This window comes from Oryzias melastigma, linkage group LG4 (assembly GCF_002922805.2).
Source record: "Oryzias melastigma strain HK-1 linkage group LG4, ASM292280v2, whole genome shotgun sequence".
NCBI lineage: Eukaryota > Metazoa > Chordata > Actinopteri > Beloniformes > Adrianichthyidae > Oryzias > Oryzias melastigma.
This window is the reverse complement of record NC_050515.1, coordinates 22,907,017-22,930,022: the sequence shown is the minus strand read 5'-3', so window position 1 is coordinate 22,930,022 and position 23,006 is coordinate 22,907,017. Positions and strand designations below refer to the sequence as shown.

Genomic DNA, 23,006 nt, shown 5'->3' with positions numbered 1-23,006 from the left:
AGGGGCTGTAAGCTAGCGGGAGAGAGTGTAAACAGCTACTAGTTATGATTGATGGAAAGTGAGGGTTTCCAACAACTCAGAGCCAGACTAAAAAAAGAAGAAAAAAAAAAAAATCACAGACGATTTTCGTAATGAACTCCTGCTGCTCTGCAGAAACTAAGTCCCAGAAGAAAACAACACGTTTTCTTATTATTCCTAAAAATGACATACCGTATTTTCCGGACTATAAGTCGCGTTTTTTTTCATAGACTGAATGTCCCTGCGACTTATACTCCAGTGCGACTTATATACGAATTTTTAATGATGAGATATGGGCCGTAAGTCTAGAGTGCCCTCTTATGGTGATCTATGCAATTACTTTATTTACTTTAGTTATTCAGACGTGACACAGAGGACGAAGAATTTAAGGCATTTAGTGATATGGAGTGAGATTACGTGCAATTAATTACAGTAAAGATACAAAGTTGATCAGTTCTTGAGGCTATAGTTAAATAAAACTGTTATGTTATATAAATGCTACACCTTTTCGTTTTTTTCATGATGCTAATATGTGAATATGTGTTGACACATATTCAGCCTGTTTTCTATTCACTTATGAATGTTATAACTTACCTTCCAGGATGATGTAATATCGTTTTTTTCAACCAGTTTGTAAAATAAATTACTTGAAAAAAATGCGACTTATACTCCAGTGCGACTTATGTATGGTTTTTTCTTCTTCATTATGCATTTTTTGGCCCCTGCGACTTATACTCCGGTGCGACTTATAGTCCGAAAAATACGGTAATCATAATTAAAGACCACTGGGAACGCTTTTACAATAGATCAAAAAATGATTGGAGTGCGTCTTTAACATCTGCAGCTGGACTGCACAATGGTGTAGTGGTTGGCACTCTTTCTTCACAGCAGAAAGGCCCTGGTTCAAATCCCAACTGGAACTTTTCTGTGTGGAGTTTAAACTTTTCGTTTTGCAACTGTGGGTTTACTCTAGCCACATCCCACAATAAAGAAACATACTTTGTAGGTTCAGTGGTGCATCTGAATTGCCCCTATTTGTGTGATTGTGTGGCCTTGTGGCAGACTGGTGACCAGTTCAAGGTGTACCCCGCCTTTGCCCAAGTGTACCTGGATAGGCTCCAGCAACCCTGTGACCCTGACAGGGATTCAGCAGGATCTGAAGATTGATCTTCTACAACAAAATAAGCCATAATCAACAGTAAAGCACAAGTATGAATGTTGGTTCCTCTTTCCCTCAACACACAGCAATAATCCCCCATGAGTTCTAGCATTAATGCTGAGCAGAATTTGGCTTTCAGGAGTCCAAAATATGTTTGGCCTTAAAAAAAACAACAACACACAAAATGGGAATTTTTGTCCAAACTATTAAAGACAAACATCAACCAACCTAACAAAGTGATAATTGATTATTGTTCTATCTATGTTAGATTTTGGGTCTAAATTGAAGAGTATCCATGGATTCTAGACTTTTTTGATTGGTTACAGTGTATTTCTCAAAAACATATAACTTTAACCAATTTCTGAGAGTTCCATGATTTAATTACATTGTTTTTATATCTAGTATTATTTATTCATGGTTTATTTTTCTTCCTTGTAATTTGAAAGTTCATTTTTTATTAAAGGTTGTGAGGTCCATCAGGTTGGATCTTCCGTTTGTTGCGGCTCATCTTTATTGGACCTCAGGGAACAAACTCCAGTTTTAAAAATATCCATACTTTAAGGGCATATGTTAGTTTGTGGCTTGTCCTGCTGGAAATAACTGTGAGAAAAGAGTTATTCTCCTCGTTTCTTCACACACTGGAGTTTGACGATAGGTCAACCCACTTAAGGGGAGCGTGAAAGATGAAGCCCCATTGTCAAGTGTAGACACGTTTGTTTTTATCTTTTAAAAAAAACATGATCTTTTGTTGTTTTAACAAGAGTCACGGACCGACTGAAGACACTAAACATGCTGCTGTTGTGACACTGATTCACTGCTTCTTTATTCAGGCCAAAAAATTCCATTTTAAAAGCATCAGTTTCTGATGCAGGATACAGCTATGGCGCTGTCCCTCTTCTCTTTTGAGTTGTAGCTGAAAATCAGCCTCTATAGCTTGACGACATAAAACTCTACCCTTATTTTTGAAGTCAAGTTAGCTAGGTTACAGATTTCTTCATTAGTTTTGGTAAAGATGAACTCATTGGTGGACTAGGTATAATTTTTGACCAAACCAGGAACAGTTAATCTTAATGCTACGTTCACACCGGCCTTGGTAATGCACATTCAAGTGGACAATTGCAATGAAAAGTCTATGGCTAAATCCAAATTCTTCCCCTCCAACTGTAGAGGCTTTTGAAGCCGCGGTGTGTCAGAAGGACTTAGGGCTGTGTATCCTTCCGCCGGTATGGTGATTTGAGTCACACTGTGCTGCTCCACGGTGTCCTCCAAAGCTTGTCTAGTCTAAACACAAACGTACGTTCAAGAACCTGCATTTTGTGTGTTTTTGAACACAGGTCACATGGCTCTGTGTCTTTAGCTTCATTGTCAGGCCTTCAGACTGGACTGGACCCTGGAAAGTCAAAAACATTCCAACAAATTATCACTCCTAAGTCGTCACATAGTGACATTGGGTTAAGGACCCCTCAGTCACTTTTTGACGTTTTGGGTGTCCCCAACTCGTAGTTTTTCGACGTACTGGTTGTTCCCATTAAATCACGGGTTCCCAACCTCCGAGCCGAAAACCAGAACCCGTCCAGTATCACAACGCATAGCGCACCAGTACCCAAACCCTAACCCGAACCAGATGCGAAACCAGTACCAGGTTAAGGTCAGGGTAACGGTACTGGGTTAGGGTAAAGGGACTGGATGCATCCCGAGGGCCAGTGAGCATCCGGTACCGCGTCCCGAGGGTTGCAGACCCTTGATTTTACAAACAGCCAGCAAGTCATAAGATGACAAGTTGGGGACACCCAAAACATCAAAAAGTGACGTGGGAGGGGCGTTAACCAAACGTCAATATGTGACGAGTTGGGAATGAGAATAGTGTTAAACATTCAGGAGCATCTAGAGCTCTTTATCAAAGAGCAGATAGACATGAAATAGAAGTTTAGACACGTTTAGTCACTGAGTTGTTTCATTGTTTGTATTTTGAACTTTATTAACAAAACGTAAGAAACATACATAAACCGAAAAAAATGAACAGAATGGAGCAGTAAATGACAAAAGAGAAAACAAATTAACATCAGCGTTCAGAGCATGCTGAGCAATACATGAAAAGTAGAGCCAGATGGTTTACCAATTATCCAAACCATACTTTTCAAATAGCCTTCAGGTTTTAATAACTTTTAAATTTGCAGGATTTTTAATAGAAATATTATATTTTTTGATCTCAGAAATGAAAACGGGTATATTACGTATAATTACATTTATGAATTTGAAATTTAGCTAATAGAGAAATTTAATTAGCTAAGTAGATTTTATCGTTTTACTGGCATTCAAAAATTCAGCAAATTTTGTTTTAAACAAAAATAAATATCAGGGAGAAAATGTTTTTTTTTCCTTTATTTTTAACAAATGAAGCTCCTTTTCATTGTGCTGACCCATGTGATCAGACACACCCTGGTGTAATTATGGGTCTCAAAGATGATTGTGGCCAGAAGGTTTCGTCATAAAATCCTTTGGATTAGATCTTTTTGGGTTGGGTATTGGCATAAAAGTGCATGTGACTCACGTGTCATGGATCACAAATAAATGGGGAGTTTTACCAAGTATTTCCTAAGAAATTCCCAGAATTAGAAACCGGAAAGTTGGAACCTGGCAGGTAAAAACACGACACACTGCCGCATAATGAGTTATTCATCTATAGAAATTTACCAGAGGGAGATCGCTGATGTCACCCTAGTGTTCTGAGCACCAAAAGTGAAGAATTAAGTGGGACATTGACAGGAGTAATTATTGCTCCCTTAAACAACAATCCTAAAACAGGAAAAACAAAGTAAAGTGAGTTTTGTTTGGTTCACCCATCTGCCATTTAAAGAAACATTTCTTTATTAATGAAAGACATCTAGCAGGCCTGGATTAAGCCAGCCCCACTGGGGTATAATATCAGGGGGGGGCAAGTCTGGATGTGCTGAGAGGTTGGGGTGTCATATCCCTCCAAATGGCCCCTGAAATGCATTGAAAACCACCATATCAGTTCATCTACCTATATATATCTATGTCTATAAAGTTTTATTTTGGATGCTCTTCTTGACAATACCCTCTGCATTACCAGGCTTGGGACAGCCACAAGCAGAATATTGATTTGTGCCCTGTTGAAGGTATATTTATCCTTTTTGTTTTTCTTTATTTTCGTCTTGGTCTTAGTCCAGGGGTCTGCAACATTTAATGCTAAGTGTTTATTAAACAAAACCCATCAAGACCCACAAGATCCAACTTCATGGTTAGAAAAATAATCTTTACTCTTATTTTTGTGACCATTAAAAGCCATTCATTGCAGCTTTTAAATATTCACAATTATGTAATTACAACACGGTTATATTTTTCTACAAATAACATCTTTGACTTCTCTTACTTTCGCCAACAGCACATCCAAGTTCCTTTCAAAATAAAATACACCCTGTTTAAATAAGATCCTCAGATTTACTTGAATTAAAAATGGAAAAAACTGCCAAGTCAAAGATGGATTTTCTATCATTATGGGATGCTTACATGGATGAATGGACTGTAGTTCAAACCTTTTACCATCATTTCGCTGTTATCTGACATGTTAAAAATCCAAACATAAATGACAAAACTTATTTAACTAAAAGAAATTAACCTACGTACTACAAACTTGTCGTTTATTCAAACTGTGTTCATTGTTTTCAAAGCCAAAGGGCCTCAATTGAGGGATGATAGAGCCACATGTGGTTCTGGAGACATCTGTCTGTCTATTCTTACCTTTTATATATGTTGGTATTTTTTTTCAGACTGAACAGTCAAAGTTACAGGAGGGACTGTTTGCTTTTGCAACACATGTTGTGTTCCTGTGTATCAGTAAAGGACCAGATCTGAAACTAGGGAAATGAAACCTCTGCTTTGTGGTTCTATGATTTTCCTCAGTTTAGCTAATAATAGAGGTCTGACGCCGTGTATTTTCTCCTTAATGGTTTCATCAGGACCAACTTCAGAACTAAAACTTCTTAGTTACAGAGATTTTACTGTTGTCTGTCTCTCGTGTGTCTCGACAGATCAGGTTGAAGCTGAGCTGAGGGAGTTCGGTCCGTACTACAGGAAGCAGTTCTCCGTGGCCTGGTTCAACAAGGTGGAGGATGACCTGGAACAGAACAAGCAGAAGATCACACAGCTGCTCAAACAGAGGGTTCGTATGACCACAACAACAACTCCCATCTCAGCAAATGAGGGTTGTCGAGTTAAAGGAGTTAGATGGAAAGCACTTCCTCTGCTCTCCTAGATTATGAAGCTCTGAGGGGAAACAAGAGCAGGAGAGATCAATAAACTACAAGTGATGATTAAATAATGAATGCACTGTAAAAGGGAGAGGTTGTTGTTATTGTTCTACTACCTAAAATCTGAGCCTTAGGTCTTTGTCCCAACTGACCTCATTGGCGGATACAGGCCGACAAAAAATGGGCAAACCTAATTCCCTTACCACACACACAACAATTCAGTCCACTTTCATGATGTCCCTTAAGGTGGCCCCAGATGGGTGCCCAAACCATAAGACACACCTGCATTCTCTTTAAGACACAGGTGCTTCTGCCTACAAAAACCTGCCATGAGGGTCGACTCCGTACAGTTTAATGAGGCTACGGCTTTCATTGATGCTGATTGCTTTAAGTGTTTAAAACAAATTTAGCTTAAATACTTTTCTTATTTGAAAATATATAAACATTTTTTCGTATGGGGAGAATTTGAAGTTTCACAATGTTTTAAATGAATGGTTCCACAGCTTGATTTCTTCCCGTTTTTTTGTAAAGTCCAATACTTTATCTTTGCCAGGCAGCTCCTGAGGACAGTAAGGTTCTGTATGAAGAGGGCATCCTTTACTTTGATGACTCCAGGAAATGGAAGGAAAGATACGTGGTGGTGAGAGCCAACTACTCCCTGGAGTGTCATGACAGCCTGGAGGTGAGCGCCAACACAAGAAGGACATTATATGAAATCACAACGGAGAGACTTACTGTTGCTGGTCGTGTTTTTAGTCTTTTCTTAAAGGGGCTCCTCCCTGCCACAAGCTCCTGCCAACAGGAGGCACCGTTCTGACCACAGAGGAGATGTACATGGCCATGGTGGACAAATGTTTTCCTGGCGACAGCAGTGAGTCAGACTTTAACCAACATCTGAGGGGTTTTCTTCTTCTTCTTTGACATGTTCAGTAACAATGATCAAATCTGTTGTGGTCTTTATGAACATGAAGCAGTACAGACAAAAGCTAACTAGGATAAATAACAGAACAATGTTGTGGTCTGATTTTACAAGAAAAAAAAAATTCAAAAAAAAATTGGGGGTTGCTATTTGGCGGTCACCTGCAGAGACATTTTTGAACATGTACAATTTATGACTATTTAACATTTAACTTGGCAGCTTTTAATATTTTGTTTCAAATTAAATGATCTGTTTTAAGCTTTTTCAGCTAATTTACCATTAATGCGTTGGAAGTTTGAGCCTTTTTTGTAAAGTTTACATGATTCACTACAGCTCCCTGTGCTCTACTTTTCATGTGTTTTTCCAGGAAATGCAATAATTCCAGTTTTAGCTTGTGTCTCTGAATCCAGCCTGATAAGATAACATCAACAGAATGAGAGCTAACTGTTTTTAAATGATTTTAAATCAAAATCAGCACACTAGTAGTATGTTGGTCAGTCCAAATTGGAGCTTTTTTGCTTGAGAAACAGAAAATTCCAGGTTTGTAGTCAGTTGTGAAGAAGAGGAGACCTTTAACCCGACATTGAGAAACCATGACTGAGTCACACAAGCATCATGTCAGTCTAATAACAACATGGAAACAGTTTGAAACCGAACCTGTTCAGACTTGTCTGCTTTTGCTCAGCAATGGATTAACGTCAAAAGCAAAAATACAGGAAAAGTCACTGTGTTGTGAGAATACACATGCACATATTCACATATTTATAAAAATATTAAGTTATCAGATCAACAATACAATTTCAGTCCAGATACAGATAAAAATGACTTTCCAACCATTTAAGCTTCTTTTGTTTTTTTTTATCTTGAGTGCAACAACTAAATGTAGCATCAAACTTTCACATGAATTTTTATCCTTCTTAAATTAATCAGATTAAAAAAATATATGAATATTCAAATAAAATCGAATTATCAAAATTTAAACAGTTAGAACTCTACAAAACATTTAGGTTTTGTTTGAAAATGTTTTTCTTGTACATTTTTTTTTGTTTTTACATACATTCATTAAAGCAGATATTTTCATTTTGATCCAGATGTGAAGGAGGATTTCGCACCGCCTCTGTCGGGGATGCCGGGTCAATTCCCCGTCTACCTCCGTCTCCCCTACAGGCGGGACTCGTACTTTTGCTTCCGGCAGCAGGCCAAACAGGCCACCTTCATCTCCATCCTGTCAGACTGCATCAGACACCAGAACCAAGGTAGGGCGCCTCGAGCGCTCTGTGGTAAAGCAGAGCTCCTGGGCTCTCATGGATTTGTTGTGGAGAATCCCTGCCCTGCGGTTGGAGGCGGTTCCCTCACAGCTCCACCTTTAATCCCTCTGATTAAATGTCCCTGCAATGACTTGAGATCATCTTTCATTTTCTGTCAGATTTCCTGAAGAAGAAGACGTGTGAAGTTCAGGCCTTCCTCAAAGCCATCCAGCTCTACAGACAGGACAAAGACAAATACGAGGCGTGGGACATGCTAATAGGAAGCGACGTCAGGGTACGTCTGATCCCGCCTTCTGTTCTGATTCTGTCTGCTCGAAATGTAAAAAGAACCAGCGCTCACACCTTAGTTTCATTTGGTTGATAAAATATGAGGAAAACAGTCAGAGGATGATGAAATATTTCATCTTTTTCTTTTCCTTAGACTGAAACAGAAAGTAAACGCTTGCTTACGTTTTACTGAAACACATTTTAAAAAGTTTAAAAAAGCTTTTGTAGAAACACACTCCTCTTGTTGGCTGTTTTTGAGCAGAGGAGCATCTGTTATTTCCCTGACCTCCATCCTCAGGCTCAGGTTCTTTCATTTGAGAGTTGTTTGTTCAGCTTCCTGCTGTGTTTTCCTCTCCAGCAGAGCGGGAACCCGCCCACACGTCGCCTCTAAAACCGATCCATTGTGCACTTCTCACATTGTCCATTCAAACTTGAAGGAAGCGGGATTCTACTGAAAGTCAGAGTCAGCTTATGAACCGGTGCAGTTCCTGTTGCTGCGCAAAAAAAAAAAGAAAACACGCGTCAGAGCAGAGAAATGGCTGGAATCACCACAATGCTGTCAGCACAAACAACACAAATGTTTTCAGACGCTTTTATGGGTGCAGCTGCAACGCCGTCCATCAGCGAGTGCAGCTTGTGAGGTCACGGCGTTGACAGGAAGAATGCCTGTGTTTTATGTTGCTGCAGAGTTTACCAAATCAGCAATGAGTGCTGCAGTTACATAAACAGGAGATTAAGCATCCATAAAAATGTTAAAAGATCCATTCATCTCAGCCCGTTTGAAAAATATATCACTATTGAAGGTGAAATGGTTTAATTTAACTTTAAATATAAAAGTTAAACATGTGCAGCTTTAATCCTTTAAATTACTTTGGTGGAAAAGTTAAGTTTTACTAGTCAGGTGACGAAATTAATTCATGAAAAAACAAAACACTTTTTTCAAAATGGCTGCTTTCCTGTTAGCTGTATCTCCATAGCAACCATTTCATGTTTTGATCGTCTGGGTGTGGCAAACATATCGATGTAATTTTTAGAAGAATCTGTAAAAGTAAATTTTTGGATTTCCTCGGCAACAGAGGTTTTTTTTAACCACACCCACACTACTAGCATACATTTTCACAAGAGTCTGGTAAAAAAAAAGTGCGAATTACAGAGGAACGCCACGTTTGTGTGCTTGCCACACAGACACGTTAGAGTTTAGTAAAAGTAAAAAAAGCAACATTTTTTCCCATGGTGCTCGAGAAGGTAGGAGGAGTTTAAATTTGTTGAAGGTTAGGCATGTATATTTTCTGCACATAAGCTGTAGAGGTCCACAGATACAGAAACACCTTCAGCAAAGTGCAAGACGTGAGGGAAAAGTGAACAGATATGGATGACTGCTGCTCGTTCAAGTGTTGATTATTTTCCTCCTTATACCATGGTCTGGGTGAATACTCGATTCTGATTGGCTGCTGGGTGTGCATTAAAAAGTGATAATGCACAGTAATAACGCACACCTAAAAAAGAAGTTCCGGTCACACAGACCAAACGTTCGATATCACTGCGCAGGCTTCTTTAAAACACATTTTCCTTCATCGTCTGGACAAAACAAGCAGTAATGGATGAACTTTCTCTCTGAACTGATGCTTTATTCAACTTATTGTAGCGACCAGCATTTATATTCATCTCCTTTTGTAAGGTAAATTAATATTGACAAATTGGTTATTCTCCTTCTAATAAAACACCACTCGACATGAAAGGTGTAGTCTTCTGTTTCACCACAAGAGGGAGTTTCTCATTTTAGAGCAGCTCAGAAGAACGAACCTGCCGTGAAATGAAACACAGACAGAAGCTGAATATGTTCTAGCTGCTCACTGAAGGATTAACGTCAGAAAAAGAAGAAAAATATCCTAATTTGTCCGGGTCTTTCTTTCAAAACAGCGACACTTTACCGCTGCAGCTGAGGTCTGTAACGGCTTCAGGCTTCATGCCGTGTTCCATGTCACCGTGACAACAAACCGCATCACGGATGATCAAATAGTCCGCTTTGTGTGAAAAAATGAGCTAAACCAAAGAAATAACAAGAATAAAGTACTAAATATTGATTAAATGTTTATTTATTTTGTAAAGACCATGGTATAAGCGGGATAATACCCTCCGAAGAGTGCATTATGAGAAATTAACGCACTTCACGGAGGCAACCGTCCTCCGCTTCGCGTCGGACGGTTTAGGCCTCCGCGTCGTGCGTTAATTTCTCATAACGCACACTTCGTCGGGTATTATCCCTTACATGAACTGCCCTCCTCTGATCATGAAGTGGCCTTCTGAGAGCGATGAGAAGCTTTCTCCTGTCCTTAGTGCTCCATAAGCATGTGACAAGTCTCTATCTAATCTGGACATGAAATCAAAATTAAAAATAAGTCATCTGTTACCTTGTGAATTGCAGCTTCTTGATGATGGAAATGTTCATATCACAATCTCTGATTTGACAGCTGTGATTGTTTTTCTAAACTTCTTTCACATGCGGTTGAAAATCAATCAGTCAGTTGATTTAATCAATTTCTAGATTTCTATTTGCAAAAAGTACACATTTGAAGATTTTTTAAATGTCTACTCAAGTATAAGTATAGCAAGTATACTAGAATACCCCTTCAGAGTTAGCTGGAACATTTTAAGCTTACAATATGAAATAATTACATTTTAAGTACACTGCTTCTCTTTAAGAATAGACTACTTCATTACACTTAAGTAGACTACTTTTTGTTAAAGATCGTTCTCTCCCTTGTATTTGACTTCTGAGTGACTGCTCCTCTGTTTATGCATGTTTATGTGAGTCGTTTCTGTTTTCTAACTGACTGTTCTTGCTTACCATATCCTCCTGACTACCAGATATGCAAATTTGTCTTTTTGTAGGGAACATTTCCAAATCGGAATCTCTCCCAACCGCTGCATACTTAATAATGCAATAGAGTTCATAGTATCTGTAGTACTCATAACTTATTATATGTCTCTCGGCTGGCCTGGGAACACCTTGAACACCTCCCCCAGAGGAGCTGGGGGGACTCCAGGGGAGAGGGAAAAGGGAAGCCTGGGCATGCATCTTTGCTTAGACTGATGCCCCCATGAGCGCAAGATAATGGATGGATGGAGAAAAAAATAAAAGCAAAAATAAAATAAAAATTATTTTAAAAAAGGAAAGTTTAAAAAAAAGAAAATAAATATATAAAAAAATTAATCTTAAATGTCACAAGAACATGTTAAAAATACCAAAAATACTATTTTGATTGGAGTGAGTCTTTAAGATTTAAATTGAGTTTATTTGGAATAAACTGGATTATAAAGAGTTACAAATAAATAAAAAAAATTTGTATTGCTTGACTTGGTGTTTTTTCTTTTTGGACATCGGTTTATCCTTAAAAAGAATTGAATGGAAATGGGTGTGTGACGGTAACAGATTACGTTGGTGTGACTGTGTTCAGGTGATGGCCAATCAGGTGATGGAGCAGCTGCTGCCGTCTCTGGAGAAGGACATGCTGCCTCGCCTCAAAGCCAAGAAGAGTGAGAAGAAGAGAGTTTGGTTTGTTGTGAGTCCTTTCGATCACTGTTTCCACTAAATGAATCAAAGCTACAAGAAGCTGCGCTGAACTTCATGTAGGGATTAAACGACCCGTCCTGATCTCTCTCAGACACTGGAGGCTGCATACATTCTGGTCCAGGAGCATTTGCTGGAGAAGCTTTCAGAAATGAAGGAGGAGTGTCGGGTGTCGGTCCGGAAGCAGGAGGTGCTGATCCACTCTGACATGGACCAGATCCTGAACTCCAGAAGGCAGCTGGAGGAGAAAATCAGAGGTATCCTCGGGTTCTGTGAGACTTGATGAAGCAGAGGAGGATGCACCTGATGCAGTTTGTTCTTCCAGCCAAAGTCTCCGAACCAGCAGAGAAGCTGTGCTCCGAGTCCATCCAGCCGTACCTGGGCTCAGTCCTGGAGGAGCTGATGAAACCGATCAGCTTAGGCTTCCTGGAAGGGCGGCAGCTGATGGAGACCATGATGGACCAGGTGTGTCGGAACGCCCTGGAGTGTGAGGCTGATGAACAGATCAAGAAGGTGAGTTCCTCCAGAGTTCCTGACAGGTCGAGAAATGTTCTCCTCCTGTCTGAGTCCAGAATCATGGGATTTAACAGGTTCCTTGTCTTTCTCGTAGGCTCTGAACAGCATGTCGAGACCAAACCTGGTGAACTGCTACCTGAAGATCGCCTCGCTGGAGGACGCGCTGCACCAGCTGAAGGAGAGATTTGGCTTCTCCAACGTCAAAGGGATGATACAGAGCGCTCAGATCGACTTGCAGCAGGTCAGTTAGTTATGAGCAACAACAATGGTTAGCTGTTAGTCTTCATGCAAAAGTAAAAAAGCCATTTAATCTGAAGATGATTTACTTATAAGCAAATATAACCTCACACATCAACATAAAACTGTCTTCACTTGCAAGAAATTGTTTTAACTCCAAAAAGACGAAATGAAAACAGAAAATTAAAGCCGTGAGTGGCATTATGGCTTTCAGGCACTACCCGCCCCCTTTGTGCTCATTACCCCTTTTGACCTGTCCTTAGCCCCTCCCTCTCCCCTTCTGCCCTGCCACCAGAGCTGCATGTAACAAATTCATGGATTTTTTTTCTATTTTCCAAAATAGTGGCTTTTCTTTTGGTTTTATCTCCATGGCAACCATTTTATGCTTTGGTCGCCCAGGAGTGACGAATAGGAAGTTTTAGAAGAATCGGCAAAGTACATTTTTAGATTTCCTTGGCAGCAGATGTATTTTGTTAACCACGCCCACATTCTTGATATGTTCCCTTTTATTGTATTTTGTTTTGTTCTGCTTAAGCCAACAATTTAATGCATTATGTGTTTACCATATTCCAGCAAAAAATGTAGGAATAGCAGGGCAATGCCACTTTTGCTACCTCGCTACGCTAATGGCGCTAACGCTAACGATGCTAATGCTTACTGCGGTAACATTTTTCATGAGCTTCCCAATGATGCTCCAGGAGTTATGAGGGGAATCCTTAGGAATTTATATTTGTAAATTGTACTGTTTTTTTTTTTAATTCAAGACCTATTTTTAAAGTTCAAAAGTCAATGAAACATCAATGGTTTCAGAATGGAAATGCAGATTTGAAAGGATTCATTGAGAATCTTTTTAATCTAAGAAGATTAAATGAAAGATTTTCATTCAGGTTAAATGCTGTTGGAGGATGTGTCATGGAGGTGTGATTGTCTCTGTGCAGCTGATGCAGAATGCAGCTTACACTTTTGAGCTGCTGCTCAACGATGTCGTTAAGGGACACTCCAATGACGCCGGCACCACCGTCGAAAAGGCCAAACACAGAGTCCTCAAGGTCAGTTCGTAACTTCTCCAATCAGTGTAAAATGAGTTCATTCTGCAGGCTTGAATTCAAGGATAGGCAGACACAAAGGTGCTTTTATGTTAAACTGAGATTCATGATGGCTGTCTTTATGAAGGGACTGTCTCCATAGCAACCATATCATTCTTTCCATATTTTTTTATTTTTTATGCCCCCCCCAAAAAAATTTGTTTTTGCTATTTTTTTTTTTTTGTTTAACATATTTTTGCATGAGAAAACACTCAAAATGTTATTAGAGGAAAGTGGTAAAATAAAAGATAAAAGTCAAAATGTTACAAGACTAAAGCTAAGAAAAATTCAAATTCTAGGAGAGTAAAGTAGTTAGATTATTAGAAAGAAGTCACAATTTAATAAGAATAATGTAAAATTATTAGAAAGACTATGACTATGATTGATCATCATCTTGATTTTTTTCCCCCAAAACCGAGAAGTTAATATTGATTTCTCCGCATTATTAAATTTTTTTCTTAAATCCATTTTTGTGGGTTTCTTGAACTCAAAGCCTATTTTATGTTAAAATAAACAAATCAATACTTGAAATCATTAAAGCAGTGGGCCCTGAATCTATGACAGTTTTTTAAATGGAATTATAAAAAAAAAATGAATAGACGTTTCCATGATATTCATATTTTTTGATAGATTCAGTTTTCGTTCTGAGGTCATCCTCTGAACCCATACATGTGCAATGACTTGTTTTGTGATTTTGCAAAAAAAAAAAAAAATCAGAATGGTGAACGACTGTGCCACTGTTTTGTATTGAATGTCTTTCTGCAGCAATTCGACTATGACAGCAGCACAGTGAGGCAGAGGATCTTCCAGGACGCTCTGGTTTCCATTACGCTGCCCGTCATCAAGAGAAACCTGGCGCCCACCTGCAAAGAAGTGAGCCTGCTGTCCCTCAGACCGTCTGGACACCGGCAGAGGAGCAAGCCTGAACTTTGTTTCTTTATTTGTCCACAGGAGCTTCAGGGTCTTGAACAAACCATCTACTCCGACTATGCTGACTTCGTTCACGTAGAGAACGTCTACGAGAAAATCCTCCTGCAGATCCTGGACGCGGAGGCCTCCAAAGGTACGGAGAGACGCAGCAAAGACAGCAAATCCACGCCGCGCCTTCACTCGCTTTAAATCCTTCCTGTTTTCTCTCACGCAGTGGTGAAGGAGGCGGTCGACCTCAAGAAGCACAACCTGCTCACAGAGAGCGACCTGGCCAGGCAGTTCAGCCGCTCCAGCCTCTCCTCCAGCCCCTCCTCCACCCCCAACAGCCCCGAACTGACACAGTCCTCCGGCAAACAGGCCACGCCTCCGTCTCCTCTGGCGGTCAACGGTTTGCCTCCCAGCCCACAGAAAAAAGTGCAGCAGGAGGTGCTGCTCAGGGAAGCAGCTCAGGCTCCATCAGAGAAGGTGGAGCTGACCAAAGAGCTGGCTGCTGGTCAGGAGAAGGAGGCGGAGTCACTCACAAAAGATGGGAAAACTGATGAACTTCAAACTTCCACCTCAGTAGAAACTCCTCAAACTGAGACTCAAAATCTGAAGGCAGAGATTTCTGCTCCAACCAAAGACCCTCCAACAGCAGCTGAGCAAGAAAACCACGACTGTCAAGAGCCCAAACTCCTGCCAGCAGCTAGTGATGAGACAATGACCCAAAGAGAGAGCTCAAACGCTAAGTTAGAGGCGCCGCCTAGTGGTACAGCTGCAGAAGACGTTGCTCTCCAACTGCAAGTGGAAAAATCCGAATCGGGTGCCATCTCAGACCCAAATTCTCTGGACGTGTCTGTTGGAAGTGAGTCGACCCGGTCCGATCCAGAGTCCACCGACGACGTCTCAACCACCTCCGACACCTTGGAGGCGACTGACCCACACGCCAAAGCTGAAGCAGAAGTCGCTCCCTCCCAAACGCCGGAGGAAGAGGTGAGCGGGGACGTGGAAGTGAAGGACAGCAGTGAAACCAGCGCCGACGTGAAAGCCACAACGACCTCTGACCTCTCTGAGGTCGCTGAGCCGCCGGCTCCATCTCAAGCAGAGGTGAGCGTCGTTTCTGAAAACATCATAAAAGTGGATGATACATCCCCAACCGACGCCAAGGCGCCGGCGCTGGACAGCGTCAAAGAGATCCGCAACCTGGTGATGGAGGTGATTGAGGTGGAGCAGCCTGTGCATCTTTACCCAAATCCATCCGCCCAGGAAGAGTGACAGGAACCACAAGAGCTTCTTACAACATTAAAAAAAAATATGCATGAAAAAAAGTAACTAATTTATACACCAGCATATATAAAGCATTTCTGCTCCTCTCTGTCACACTTTTAACAAACATAACTGCTTTTATTTTTTTTCTTCTGGATGTTCCTGACAACACAGATGAAGAACGTTGTCTTTTTTAAAATTACTCCTGAAGTTTGACTCTTGATTTACTCTGTCGAGGACAAAGACTGTAAGGATGACGAGTTTCGACAAAGTTGGAATAACAAGCCAGTTTATTATTTTTTTAATAAGATAATTGATCCCGGTGTGGGAAAGAATGTTGTTTGAACCTAAAAAGGTGCATGAAACCTTCAAGATGTATATGTGTTCAAAGGAAAACGTTCAGTGCAAGAAATCCACGCCAACTTTTATGAAGAGAAAATAAACTCACTGGATTTTTGATCTGTAGCTCATTCAAATACATTTTTTGTACTTGTAATTGTGTATTCACACGTACACTTGAATATTAAAAATGTACAAATATAAATTATTAAACAATTTGCGGACGCACAACTTGAAATTACGGCAGCAGAAAACTAACAATGAATGTTGCTAAACATACAAATCTTTTAATAGTACGCACTAATCGCCTGATATAAACATGAAAAAACGTATTTATGAACAGATCAGTGCTACGAGTGTACGATGGGGTCATCAGAGTTTTCTTATCAGCCACTTTGAACTTATGAATATCTACTTAAACTTGACATTTTGCCACTTTTGTAAACAAACCAACCCTGATAATTAAATTTAGAAAATCATGGCCATGTTTTGTCATGTTCGGTTTTCCCGGTCACTCTTACTACATTCAAGGTTAATCATTCACAGCTGTCTTCAATTAGTTAATCAGCCTCAGTGTATTTTAGTGTCTGGTTTTCAGTTCATCTGCTTTGTTCTGTTACTATTCTGCTCTCTGTGGGTTTTTCTCATGATTTGGTTAATTGATTAAATGTTTTAAGTTCCTGTCACTAAGCCTGATCTCCAGCGTTTGAGTCCCTCATCCGCCATTCCTGACATGTTTGAAGATCAGAGCTCCAGGAAGAGCTTCATGTTGGAGGCACTGCCGAAAACTTATAAACAAAAAAGTGCTTTAAAAAAGAAAAAAAAAAAAATCTTAATTATTGGGGTATATTTGTTTAAAACAGTAGAAAAATGTCAAGTTTTTACAAGATATTTTTCCCAATATAATTTCAAAGTCTGATAACAAAACTCCAATGACCCAGCTTTCTAGCAGCATTTAAATGCATCGGTTACACATAAAAGGAGACCCACATCCCATCATGCACTTGTAACTAATCTGTGTGTAAATGTGGTTATGTCTGTGTATTAAACGATTGGTGCTTACTATTTACACATTTGTATGAGTAATTAGTAGTAGCAATTAAAGTTGTACCTGCGTTAATTTTATTTCATATTTGTACGTTTTCATATTCGAGTGTACATGTAAATAACAATTGGAAGTACACACAGTAAATGCATTTTATGAGTTACGAATAAAAAATCATGAACACACAAATCTAAAGTCACACACAAACAGGTGGACACAAGAATGACTCTCACACAAATCCAGTGAGTCTATTTTCTCTACATACTTAGAAATGTGTCCTGCAGCTTTATTAAAGCAGCTCAATGCGTATGTTAACTATTTAAAGGTCAACCTGCTACACAGGAGGTCGGGACAACGTCTACACAACCATAGCAGCCTAAAACACAAAAATGCCACATCAGCAGGAAACCTGACCAATACATGCTTTACTCTGATATATGATTACATTAAAAACAAATAGAAACTTTTATCATTCATAGCTGAAATCATTTTTCAACATTTGGTGAAATTTTTAAAGCTGTGTGTTTTACAACAAAACTTTTTTTTTTTAAAACTTTTGATGATCACCACTACAGCTTTATTATTCTAAAGACCTCTAAATTCCTATTGTTTATCAAAACATAAAAAATGCAACATTATTATTATTTTTTTTAAGTTGTCAGAGTTCAGCATAGAAAGAAAATGCATGAAAGGCTGAGTTCCTTTGTTGGATTACCTTCACTTTGCCTCCACGTGCCTTTCATCTCACAGCAAAGGAATCCGGCCTTCTGCAGAGGGATGCGGTCGTCATAGCAACACCTCACTTAAACAAGTGCCTTTCAGTTATCCAGTCTTTCTCAAGTGTTTCACATTGATTTATGGAAGCTTTGTGGAAATAATAAAATTAACAAATAAAATTTCATAAAATTTAAAGTCTGGTTTTAGTAAGTTAAAAAAAATGAATGTTTTTATTTGCCAATGAAACAAATAAGGATTTATTGATGTTTTGCAACAATGTTCACATAATTGCAGGCAGATGCTTGATCCATCTGTGACGGATTTGGAAACTTTGGAGAAACAGACATCAACAGCATTCCGTATTTCAGAATCAAGGACAAGAATGACAAGAACGCAGCAGCTTGTTTTCAACCTGAAAGCATTTTTCTAAGTAAAACAACAAAGATGGTCTGGATAAACGAAACCTGTGAGCCAGGAATAGCAAAGAGGGCTGCTTTTTGTTTTTTTGTTCTTTTTTTAAAGCTTACTCGTCTTTAATTTAGCTTCTGACAGAGTAAACCCACCGGATCCACTTCATTTACAGAGGTAAATAAAGTGGATCTGATCGAGCCGCTTTTCTCCTTCAGAATCTACTGGAATTACATTGATCATGTTCATAATGAATAATTACATTAAACCAAAAAACATAAATACTGGAGCTCCAGTGTTAAAGGTTAAAAAGCAATTTAAATCCCTTAGGGCCAGAAAAAATAAATAAATAAATAAATAAAAACACATTTAAAAAAAACAAGTCTCATATCAAACTTATTTATACATTTTTTTATGATTTAATTTATTTTTAATTAGCATAAAATGACTACCAACATAGACATCACTTAAAGAGATATGAGCAGAAAAGTTGGTTTACTTAGAAAATGGTATTGTTTAATATATATTTGTTGAACAGTTATAAAGAAACACCAATTTATTCGTCAGGTTAGGGAGCTTTTTAAGATTTGAACCTGTAAAAAAATATTTTTTTCATATATATTTTTTTCAACTATCAATAAACCACAAAGCTGCTATTTTAAATTCCCTAAATAAATGATTTTGTAAGCAGATACACTGATATAAAGAGGAAACACTGCAACCACTAGGTGGAGCTCTTTCCCCACACATCTCCTCCTCTCAGTGCTGAACAACAGAGTAGCTTTCATCTCTGTATTGGTGCAGGTGTTGTTCTGTCCACCACCAGCCTGTAACTGACCGCCTGCCAGCGGCAGCAGAGCAGTGAAAACCTGGGAGACGTCAGAAGACGGCGTGACGGGGGGAACCTGCAGGAGCATGAAAGGCCCGTATCTGCAGCGTGTAAATCAGTCTGTGTGGATCCAGAGGGTGGAACCTGATTTCACGCTCCATCTTCTGACCAGCTGCTGGACGAACCAAACTGATGCAGGGCGCCCTACCCCTGCTCTCTAACATAAAAGCTGCATGCTTCGCCCCATACCAGCTTCTATAACATCCCACTCCCCCTTAATGGCCATTTCTGAGCAGAAATATGTCTTCTTCCCCTCCGCACGCTACGCCTGTCAGGAGGGATTTGAGGGGGAAGCTAATGGAGGCTGGAGGAAGAGAACAGCTTTGAGTCACTCCTCCTGCCAGCCGGTGTGTCACAGGTTTCTGGACCTGAATGGCGTCACCTTGTTCAATCCCTGCTCTGTCATAGTTTATATAAGGACTCCGGTCCAAAACGGTCAAGTGGATGGACACCGAATTACAGGGAAATTGAAGACAATTTGCTACCAACTCAAAACAAACTTTCAAAACTGAGCGGCTTCAGTTACAACAGTGTGTAATTGCTGAAAGATGTGCAAAAACGAAAAGACTAAAGGCTACTTCTGATTCAGAGTGGCAGCTCTAAGTGACTTGAAGAGTCCACAGAAACTTAAGGATCCTTTCATGACTTTTCTGATTATTGTTCCTATTTTCTGTTTTAAATGTCATCGGACAGTCAAACTTTACCAGTAATTGCACTATTAAGGAATCAAATCTTTAGAGTGGCTTAAGGTGACATGTTTATATTCTAATCTCCTTTTTAAGGCAGCCAAAATTAAGGCGGAATTTTAATGCTGCTTAAAGACCCTCTTGAGTGTAACATTTTTAACATGTTCTTGTTGTATTTTTCTTATGATGAAGTAAATGAAGTGTTTTGTTGAGAATCAAGAGTGGATGAAAAAATGCCATTTGAAACAGACTGTATTTGTGACATAGAAAATACAGTGGGCGTGGCCACATATTCCCTGCTCCACTCTGTTCTGGTGTGTCCACTTGCAGATGAATAGATCCATGTACGTCTTTGTTTTCCTGGTCTGAGCTGGCATCTGTCTCAAAACTGTACAGTTGGACAGCTTCAGCATTGGTTGCTTTTCACAACAGATAGATGATGGGAAGTGGAGTCGGGCTTACTGTGTGTCAACGGTCCAGCCCAAAACTCTGAGGCAAATTTCTAATAATTTTTGCCGCTCTGCAGAAGCTTTGATCTAATAAAATGACTTAAACACCATAATTATAAATTGGAACGCTTAGAAAGTGGATCAAATGAAGATCAGAGGGACTTTGATGGCATTGGTCTTTTTGTCGCTAGGATTTGCTTTATCTTTAAATATTATCGTCAACAAGCAAGTGATTGTTGTGATGTTGAGCCGTTTTTTTTTCTGTTGCTGTTTTTTTTTTCTTGCAGCTACATTTTTGGAAGTCCAAAATGTTAATGCTCAAGTCAGAACAGTTTGAGGGAGAACGTTTTATGTGTATCAAGAAAAGAATAAAACAATGACAGCATCTTTAACCCATTGATGGCTATTGATGCAAATAATCATTAAACCAATTCTGTAAAACTTAATTATCTACGTGAAAGCAAAAACAAAAGTGATTTTTTTTCCATAGACGAAATAAATTTAGGCATTTATAGATGATTAATGTTCTTCTAGGCATGGCAGTGGGAGGTTCATGATGTGAGTTAGCTTTGCAGCGATTAGGTTTCTGATTCACAAAAATATTCTAAAGAGAGCTAAGACCGTCTTGTTTTTATGTTTTACAAATTGTCTCAACATCCCCGGGAACAACACACTGTCCCACAGAACAGAACCAGAACAGCAACAAATTGGACTCAATGAAACATGCAAACTAGCCGGCTGCCACCCTGATCTTTTTGAAATCCTTCAGGCCGAAACACAAAGGGGCCCAGTGTGTTCCTATGGTGCCAATTTGGCCCCAGAGAATGAAGTGAGCCTCTGGGCTCAGCGGAGACTCCGATCTTGAATATTTCTCAGCTCGGAGCAAAATGTTCTCCTTCAGCGTGACTCTGAGTCTCCTCTCTTTTGCCTCTTTCTGGGCTTTGATCTCTTCCTGCTGTCGACGTTCAGGTTACAGAGCACCGACAGTGGAAGAATGGCCCAGAACCGGGTCTTTCCCCTGACCGGTCCTGTTACCTGCAGGGCTGCACTGGTCTTGTTTTCAAACCTTTTCGTTATTTTATTGCTTGACTTCACTCCGGGCGCCTGGTCAGATCATGACAGGATCAAAGCATCTATGGATCCCAACAACGCTGACCTGTAGTCTTGAAATAGTAATCAGGCCCCCAAACCTCTGAACTAGTTCTGCCAGTCTTGTGAAAACAATCACATAATCGTCTCTTGTCTCTCTTTGGCTCCTCCATTTTTTTTAAGCATGTATAAATTATACGGTAACAGGCACAATTAAATCATGGATGTACGCACAAACACATCCACACTGGAACTTTGACCAATCACGGACACAGATTTGGTAGTGATGTATGAATGCTGTTCTTATTCATTTATGGAAGTACCAACCAACTGAAAATTGTTCATGGAGGTCTTTCCATCCTTACATTTTTTGTCATATATATAAATATATATATATATATATAAATTGCAGTTCATCACGTTAAGGCAGTCCGGACATATTTGCCCTCTCTTTGCCCATGCCTGTATCCAGCCTTGAGCAGAGCTGATTGTAGCCTAGGGCCCAATCCCTTCTCCCTTGCCCTCCATTTGAAGGGGCAGTATAAGTGTAAGTGTATCTAGGAAATGTATTTTTTAAATCCAACCCTCCAAACGGAGGGATATAAAGTCCTCTCCGGCGTAAACCGCATTGCGCTGAGAAGTGTTTTTCTTCACGTGGGTGTGCTCTGAAGCACAGAAGTTTACAATTAAAATGTAATGACTCTGTTGTAGCACGACTTTTTAAAAGTTATAAAACTGCTTTTGTTATGCATATTCAAGCGCTGGAATCTCCGCGCTAAAGCTAGCGTACTGGCGATTATTGATAACATCATCAAACAAAAGTGACGTCTGAAATCTTAGACACAATTTTTTCATAACTCTCCGTTTGGAGGGCTAAATGAAGGGGAAGGGAGAAGGGAAGAATTGGGATTGGGCCCAGGACTTGCTGCGCATAAATCTTAGAGTCCGGATAAAATCCAATCATAAAGATCTGAATAAGGTCCTGAAATGATTTTTTAAAATGAGCTGAGCTGTTTCACACAGAGTATCGCTTGACTGTTATGGTAACCCTGATTACACGGAGCGTAGCGGTGAAATTGAAACATTCTCAGGCCTCTTCCTGCCTTGTGCGGAGCACCGGATCGCTCCCAGAGACAGAAAGTGGAGTCGGTTGCTGTCCTCCCATTAGAGTCTGATGTGGATTTGTCCAAAGAAAACATGCAGTAAAGGAAATGAATCCACCACAGAAAAAACGAGTTTGATAAAAAAGACAGATGACTCTGAATCTGAGTTTTCAGCAGCAGCTCAAACGATCTGCAGACACAGAGGGAGCTCGGTGACAACAGCACTGATTTAGAATCACTTCGGCGTCATGTTTCGCAGAGGAACGCCGTAGTGGGGCTTTCAGCAACCGACGCGCTGGAGGCACAGAAGACCGAGAGAAGACGGAGGAACAGCCGGAGAGTGTTTGTTCTCAAAGTGGAGGAGCTGCAGCTGAGCGGAGAGCAATGCCTTCTGGGATTGAGAAAGAGCTGTTGACTCAGGCTCAGCCCTGTTGAATAACACGAATCAGCGAATGGAGATCCAGAATAACAGAGGGAGAGCGCTGGACGAGCTGAAGGTAAACACCGGCGGTTCGGCGTTTCCTGCCTGACACAGCCAGAGTTTCTGGACGGAGACAACCTGCGCCGCTGACAGGCCCCATCATGGCCGCCCGTTCACTCTGTAGCCGCATGGACATTTCTGCACAAGTCCATGCGTTGTGACTTTGAGAGCGTGACAGTCTCCTGATGGGGATCAAACTGTGGAATTTACAGTTACAGAACACGGAGTGTTCAACTCTGACACTGATGAATGTTCCCTTTATGTCAACCTCTTTTAAATATGGCTGAATTTTACATCCTGGTAAATACAGCAGG

The 23,006-nt window shown here is 40.0% G+C and overlaps 1 protein-coding gene across 2 annotated transcripts in view; it reads left to right on the top strand.

The window, feature by feature from the left end:
* niban1a (niban apoptosis regulator 1a) overlaps positions 1–17,782 on the top strand; it is a 34,920-nt gene extending 17,138 nt beyond the window's left edge. The window contains exons 2-14 of one of the 2 annotated variants that reach the window (XM_024279259.2): positions 5,230–5,360; positions 6,002–6,130; positions 6,205–6,319; positions 7,459–7,623; positions 7,794–7,909; positions 11,361–11,465; positions 11,568–11,730; positions 11,799–11,986; positions 12,084–12,230; positions 13,165–13,275; positions 14,077–14,184; positions 14,263–14,374; positions 14,456–17,782. In XM_024279259.2, coding sequence (XP_024135027.1) covers positions 5,230–5,360; positions 6,002–6,130; positions 6,205–6,319; positions 7,459–7,623; positions 7,794–7,909; positions 11,361–11,465; positions 11,568–11,730; positions 11,799–11,986; positions 12,084–12,230; positions 13,165–13,275; positions 14,077–14,184; positions 14,263–14,374; positions 14,456–15,495 — 2,630 coding nt within the window. In that variant the 3' untranslated portion in view covers positions 15,496–17,782. Of the gene's footprint in view, positions 1–5,229; positions 5,361–6,001; positions 6,131–6,204; positions 6,320–7,458; positions 7,624–7,793; positions 7,910–11,360; positions 11,466–11,567; positions 11,731–11,798; positions 11,987–12,083; positions 12,231–13,164; positions 13,276–14,076; positions 14,185–14,262; positions 14,375–14,455 lie in introns of those variants that run through there. The other variant, XM_036211615.1, reaches the window with a different exon arrangement.
* Positions 17,783–23,006: the final 5,224 nt, after the last annotated feature.